Source organism: Vombatus ursinus, unplaced genomic scaffold (assembly GCF_900497805.2).
Source record: "Vombatus ursinus unplaced genomic scaffold, bare-nosed wombat genome assembly UNPS02014810.1, whole genome shotgun sequence".
Lineage (NCBI taxonomy): Eukaryota > Metazoa > Chordata > Mammalia > Diprotodontia > Vombatidae > Vombatus > Vombatus ursinus.
Genome location: NW_020954588.1, coordinates 6,736,368 through 6,743,542, shown reverse-complemented (window position 1 = coordinate 6,743,542; position 7,175 = coordinate 6,736,368). Strand labels below are relative to the sequence as shown.

Below are 7,175 nucleotides of genomic sequence, written 5' to 3'. Positions count from 1 at the left end.
GAGAAGGAGGCCAGTGAGCGAGAACTTGCTTGCGTACTGCTGTTTATCCTTTGTTCTCCAAGAGGACCATGACATCAGGGAGGTGATGCCATGACATGAAAGTGGATTGGATTGAAGTGAGGGAGGGCTGTGCAAAGTCACCAGCCTCACTTTCTCCTCTGGAGCCATCTGGGTCCAGTGGCCAGTTATAGACTGGGACAACTGGAGATGGTCCAGGATGCTGTGGGGGACCTTGGCCTTTTCAGCTAAGGTCTTTAACAGGTCTCAGTTTGATTGAGGCAGTGTCCATTCAGTGATTATGGCTTAATAAAAATGAGTCAAAGAATGGCCTCTTTAAATGGCCTTGTTATTTACATTCATTCTGAGCCAATCAGGGCCCAAACAGTGATCAGGTAAGGCTTGGTCTGGGACTAGAGTGACTCAGGGGTTAAGGTGGGTCTTTAAGAGAAAAAAAAAATGAAAACAAGAAAAAAAAGTTTCAGAGATTTAAAAGCATGCAAAAAGAGGATTGGTTGGTGGAATTGGGGACATTTAGCCTGGAAACATGAAAATACACTGGGGACATGCAAGCTCTTCCAAGTATTCGAAGGGATGTCATGTGGAAGAGAGATAAGAGTTATTTGGGGGCAGACCTAGAAGCAATGGGCAGAAGCAATAGAGAGCTAGATTTCTGACTCAACATTAGGAAAACTGCCTATGAGTAGTGCTACTTGAAAAATGAAATGGGCCACCTCGAGTTCCTCATGACTGCAGGACTTTAATGAAAAGCTTGATGGCATCTTGTAAAGGACATTCCCATTTACACTTATCTTTGAGGGATCTTCCCATTTTGAGATTCTATTATTCACTCAACTGATATTTATGGAGCACTTTATGGAGGATAAAAAGACAAATGTAAAGTCAACACATATACAAAGTCATGGTCCCTGTAGGGGTGGCTGTGCACTGTGTATGCACACTCTAGGTCTCAGGTTTGGTCCAAGAAGCCCTATACTTCTTCAAGGTCAGCAGCAAAAGACAGAAAATTGAGTCTCACCCCTACTTCCCAAATGGTGTTGTTAATGGGACTGAACATTTTTTAAACTTCTTCCTCTTTTCTCCAAATCCTTACTCAGGAAATTTAAGAGTTCTGACCTGGGAAATTAGCCTAATTCTAAGTTAAAGATGAAGAAAAGCTTTGTCTGTCCTTATTTTCCATCCCCCTACTTTCCTCATCTACAAAATGGGAATAACAGTATCTGCCTCACAGGGCTGTTATGAGAATCAAATAAAATAAGATATGTAAAGTGAACTGCAACCCTTAAACCACTACATAAGCCTCAGCTGTTATTGGCTGATGGGTAGCCCTGGCCCAGTGAATGAATAGAGCCCTGAGCTTGGAGCCAGGAAGACTGCATTCAGGTTCCATCTTGGGCACATACTTTGTATGATGCTGGTAAACCATCAACTTCTCAATCATGGAGGCACCTCTAAGACTGTTAAGTGGCAGAGAAGTGGCAGACCTGTATGAGCAGAGGGCATTTCCTTCTCCAAGAGTTCCCTTTACCAATGAAATCACAGTCCCATCCATACCTCTATCACTGGCTGCAATCCTTTTTCTATGGAAGTATATGTTGTAGTGGGACAGAACTTCAGAGTCAGAAAAGATCTTGGAGAGTAAACTGAAGCCCAGAATGTTTAATGGCTAACCTGAGGGTCCCACAGATAAGTAACAGCAGAGCCCAAGGCTAATATCCAGGTCTCCTAGCTCCTAGAGTTCAGTGCTCCGAAAAAAGCTCTTTGTTCCCCCCCATAACTCACTTCCCTAAGATTCCCCCTCACATTCATAAAACCTTCTCTTGTAACAAACAAATACAGTTAAGCAAAAGAAATAAGTGTTGTTCATGTCTAAAAATGTATGACTTGTTCTACATCTAGCGTCCATCACCTCTCCATCAAGAAGAAAGAGGCACATTTCACCATCTGTCCTCAGAGGTCAGGATTGGCCTCAATGATCTATCCATTATATACTATCTCCTTCAGAGCCATATAGTTTAAAACTCACAGAAAACAAACCAAAGAAAACACACATGTGCACACACATGCATGCACACACACACACACACACACACACACACACACACACACACCTGGCTTTCTGAGAGGTCAGNGGAAAACAAACCAAAGAAAACACACATGTGCACACACATGCACACACACACACACACACACACACACACACACACACACACACACACCTGGCTTTCTGAGAGGTCAGCACAATGTAATTAATCAAAAGAGTTAATGAACCAAATCCTCTTATTACCCCTTGTCACTTAGGATGAAATGACCACATAAGGGCTTTAGCAAATTGGAGGAATTAAGACCTGGACTCAGTTTGCATTGGAAATAGCCATGGCTCTGTTCCTTCTGCTCTCTGACTCCTTCCTCCCATTTGCCCCATCTATCCCTGATGTACAGAGGCACACTCACCCTCTGGGTGATGGGCTTGCCGTCTTTGATCTGGACAGCCAGTCCCAGGTCAGACAGCCGACAGTTGCCCCGGTCATCCAGAAGGACATTCTCAGGCTTCATGTCCCGGTAGACAATGCCAATGGAGTGGAGGTGCAATATTCCACAAGTGATCTGTGCAGAGTAGAAGATGATCCTGGTGATCTCCAGGCCCCGCTCGCCTACATGGTAGATGTGGTACTTGAGGTCCCCACCATTCATCAGGCTCATGACCAGGCACAGGTGGGCCTTACTCTCAAAGGCATAGGCCAGCGTCACGATGAAAGGGCTGTTGACTTTCTCCAAGATTTCCTTCTCTAGAAGAGCCATCTGCTCCCCCTTTTTCTTCTTTAGCCGTTTCTTGTCCAACTTCTTACAGGCATACATTTTGCCAGTATTTTTCACTTGAATGGCACACACCTTAAAAGAATGAGAGACAGAGAGCGCTCATAAATGTGACTGGACCTGTACATGTAGGGTGGGAGGTAAGGTAAAGGAAAGGAAGAGATGGAAGTAGAGGGGATGGATAAAGAGTAGATTTTATTTTTATTCATAAAAATTTATTATCCACTTACTTTAATCTTGTTAAAGAAATTTGTATATGGTTTTTTTTATTTCTGTACATTTAGTACATATTATATAGTTAAAAATATTACATAAATGACAAGTTACTGGAGAAAGGGAACATGAATGCAAGGAGGGGCTGACAGGAATGAGCTACTTTACAACACTTGAGGGTTAATTTCTCGTCTTTTCTCCACTGATGGAGGACCCCTGCTCCCACCGCAAATATGGGGGAAATGCTATGAAATACATGCTCTCAAGCCTCCTTTCCTAACTTCTACAGATATATTTAAAGTGAGGTCAACAAACAGGCTGCATGGGGGCACCGGGACCCACTTATCTAGTCTGATTTCTTCTTCCCAGGCCACTGTTCTGTCAAGGATATGAACTAGATGGATGGCGCATGGAGTAAAATTCTCCAGGTGAGGCATGGAAATTAGTTTTCTTTCTTGCTCACAGTAAATTTCTTTGGTAGCAATAACCTTCATGCTTTGCAAGTTCCTTCTTACTTTGGCCCTTCTGAAACACTTACCTCCCCGAAACCCCCTTTCCCCAGCACTCGGAACTCATCGAAATATTTTTCTGTTACTGGCTGCCGTTCAAAGGCTTTCCACTGCAAAAACCTGTCAAAGAAGGGGCTAGCTTGGAAGTCCCGGAAAGGCTCATCCTGAAGGAAGGCCATCGTCTCAGCCTTGGCCAGCTCCACTAGGGATGTGTGCTCCTTCTCGGAGGCACCCTGACACTTGGCGGCCAGAGCTGGGCTGAGGAAGGGGAGCGGGCCCGTGGGGGTGCCGGCCTGTGCACAAGCATTCACCAGCCTCCTCAGAGTGCTGTCCTTGGTACTATCCTCTTCAGCTAGTTCCCAGCGAGACACGTCGGCGAGGAAGTCCACAGCCTCTTTGTAGGCAGGCACGGTGGCCAAGAAGTCATGGAAGAGACGGCGGCCGATGGGCTGCTGCTCACACAAACTCTCAAAGTGAGCGGGCAAGGCTTGACGAAGTTCTGCACAACGCTCGGGGGCTGGCAGTGCCAGGCTGCGTCGCCGTTTCTGCATGTCCTTGGTGTCTCCATCACGGGCTTGCAGATAAGCTGTATTTGCAATAAGGTTGTCTAGGCCCCCCATGTCGACCATGGCTCCAGGACTGGAGTGTGCTCCCCAAGGGAAAGAAGGAAGGTGTTGAAGGATGAGGACAGGGCTGGCAGTTATGTCTGATGGTGAGCTGGCAGGTTTGGGGGAAAGGGTTGCCGGCCAATGCTGGTGTTAACCTCTGGGGGGATTTGCACTAAATCCCTTGGAGAGGGAGGGGGAGGGAGAAGTCTTTATGGAAAGTATGAGGTTTCTCAAGTAAGGAGCTTTGGTCTGGCTATCTATAGCTTGAGGGAAAGATGGCATTTCAAACAACCGCCCTATTCCCTCCCTGTAGCAGAAACTGCAGTCCCCGAAAACCTTAAATTATAAACAATGCTAAATAGAATAGTTATGGGATTAAAGGGAAGAGGAGGGAGGAGAAAAGACTTTCTCCTTGTCTCTATCTTAGTACTCCAAGACACTGCAGACATCCTACCTCACATTCTCCTGCCTCTCTACATTTGCAAGAACCAACCTCTATTCCTGTAAAGGCATTAATTACCTCTTCATTTCTGCTTTCAAAGGTCAATTTAGGTGCTTCCTCCTTTACGAAAACTTCCTCATTCCCTCAGCTGAAAGTGACCTCTTCGGAAGCCTTCCCTCTTGGTCAACCTAAGCACCTGAATTCTGAAATATTGTCTGACATGCTCCCACTCTCCCAGGGCACAGGAGAGCTCGGCACAGTTGTAAGACTGCAGGAGACCCGGGTTAGAGGCCCACCTGACACATTAGTCATATGACCCTTGGCTAAGTCCCTTAACTTCTTAGCATCTCTGTTTCTTCATCTGTACAATAAGGATAATGAAGCCTACTTAACAGGCTTGTTGGGAGGAAAGTGCTTTACAAACTTTGAAGTTCTATATACATTTTGGCTTTTTTATTATTGTTTTTCTTACCATCCCATAAAGGCAATAGAACTGTGTACGTTTTCCAGCAATATCTCCTAACCAATGGCATCCCGGTTTTTAGGATTCTGTAGCAAAAGTAAATTATTATAGAAAAAAAATCAATCTTTGACTTATAGCTATTCCAATCCTCCTAACTCCCAAATGCAGCGGCAATTTCTGTCCTTATTTTCTTTGATACATATACACATAATATATGTGCATCCACAGACACATATAATTGGCAGCATGATGCTTCAGAAGCCCTTTTTCTCTTTTCATGACATTGCTTTTTCCTAGTTACACTTCTCCATTTCCTTTGCTGTCTCATGTGGAAGCATACTAAAAACCATTTTTAGTCCAACTGAAAATATTAAGAAATAATTATTTTTTTCCAGTCTAAAAACTTTTCTAGATTTTCCTTTTTTTTAAAAATTACAGTGAAATCTCTTAACTTCAAAGACATAGCAAAAATGCTATGCATTGAAGAACTAGATAATTTTATACTGGAGACAGATGCCATGGAGAATTCCTGTTTTCCAGACTTGGATATTTTTTCAGTAATGTTCTAAAAATCAGAAATGTAACCTAAACAACTCCTCCTGATCTGTGACCTGTTGGCTGAGATTGTAGGCAAGGGTGACGTTGGTGAGGGTAAGAAAGTTTGGCCTTCTCTGTTTTTCCTAGACACTAACAGAAGCCAAACAACAGATGATTTATATGCTCTCAGTGAAGTTCATTCATCATGTTCATAAATTTTACATTAGAACCCAGTATCATAAACTAGAGAGGTTCAAAATACTCTGTCAGGAAGGAGCTAAAATTCATTTGTGCCATTTCATTATAAAAGAAAACATGTTTCTAGATCATTAGCTTTAACTGGTAGCAAAAAGCCAAAACAATTGCTTATTATTATGCTGCGACTAATTCTGTGGCAGGGAAATTGAAATTTGTACTCTACAGGTTTTCTATTCCTATGAGAAAAAATGAGCTTTAAAATGTGAATATACATATTCCTAACTTCAAAATGGTCTATGATTATGGGGCGTTCAAACCCAAGGGAACCTGGGAAAGATGTATATACCCTTGACTATTTCTATGGGAAGGATTTTTAGGTTCCTGAGACACAGGTCTGATGATGTCACTCCTCTGCTCCAAAACCATCAGCAGCCCTTCACTGAAGGTAACTTCGTGTTACCTCAGCCTTCTCCTAGAAAGCAGTAACAAAGTACTTCATGCAGTGGATCTTTCACACAAGCCACTCCTGCTGAAGATCAGTAAAGCATTTTATATAAAAATAAAAAAGTAATCAAGGATATTTTATTGGTTTGAAGAACACTAAATGGAGAAACAGTTAAATTAGGTAAAGTTCAAACTATTATTTAAAAAATAATTTCAGAGGAGAATTTTATTTTCAAGCAAATTGTCAAAAATGGCATAACTAATTAATACCAAAGTCAGGCCCGGGTAGAGAGCTCTCAGGTCTCCAATGTACATGTTTAGTGTTATTTCCACTCTATCACATCCATCCTTGAGGAAATACAGAAGCTGTCTAAGGGACTGAATCCAATGTTCTTCCAATAATTCAATTAACAAACATTTATTAAGAGCCTACTTCACGCCAAGCACTGTGCTACCCATGGAGGGTGATATACAGCTAAGCAACCTGTGGTTGCTGCCCTAAAAAGCTTACAATTCACTGAAGAAACTGGAATTGTATTTAAAGACTATGTTGTATCTTACTTCATTTCTAATCAAATTAGCATGTTATATATTAATGAGGCAGACCTAGCTTTGGAGTCAGAGGGCAGAGCTTTGGACCCCTGCTGTTACTACCAGTGTAAACTTGAGCCGGTCACAAACTTCTCTGAACCTCAGTTTCCTTATCTGCAAAATGACAGAGTTGGACAAGAAGACCCAGTAAGGACCATCTCAGCTCTAAATCTATGAACCCTGGGAAGACAGCTTGGTCTCATGTTATGATATCGTGTCCATAACTCCACATCTATTATTTCAGCTGTATCAATCGCTATATATGAGAACAATTCATTCTTCAACAGGATTCTGATCTGCCACAAAAGTTAAATGAACAGGAGGCAAGAATTCAG

At 42.7% G+C, this 7,175-nt stretch overlaps 1 protein-coding gene across 1 annotated transcript in view; it reads right to left on the bottom strand.

The window, feature by feature from the left end:
* Window positions 1-5,435, bottom strand: part of GRK7 (G protein-coupled receptor kinase 7) — a 37,244-nt gene extending 31,809 nt beyond the window's left edge. The window contains exons 1-2 of the mRNA XM_027875888.1: window positions 3,587-5,435; window positions 2,473-2,910 (exon numbers count right to left, since the gene is read on the bottom strand). Of these exons, the coding sequence (XP_027731689.1) occupies window positions 2,473-2,910; window positions 3,587-4,186 (1,038 nt within the window). The 5' untranslated portion in view covers window positions 4,187-5,435. The remainder of the gene's footprint in view (window positions 1-2,472; window positions 2,911-3,586) is intronic.
* Window positions 5,436-7,175: the final 1,740 nt, after the last annotated feature.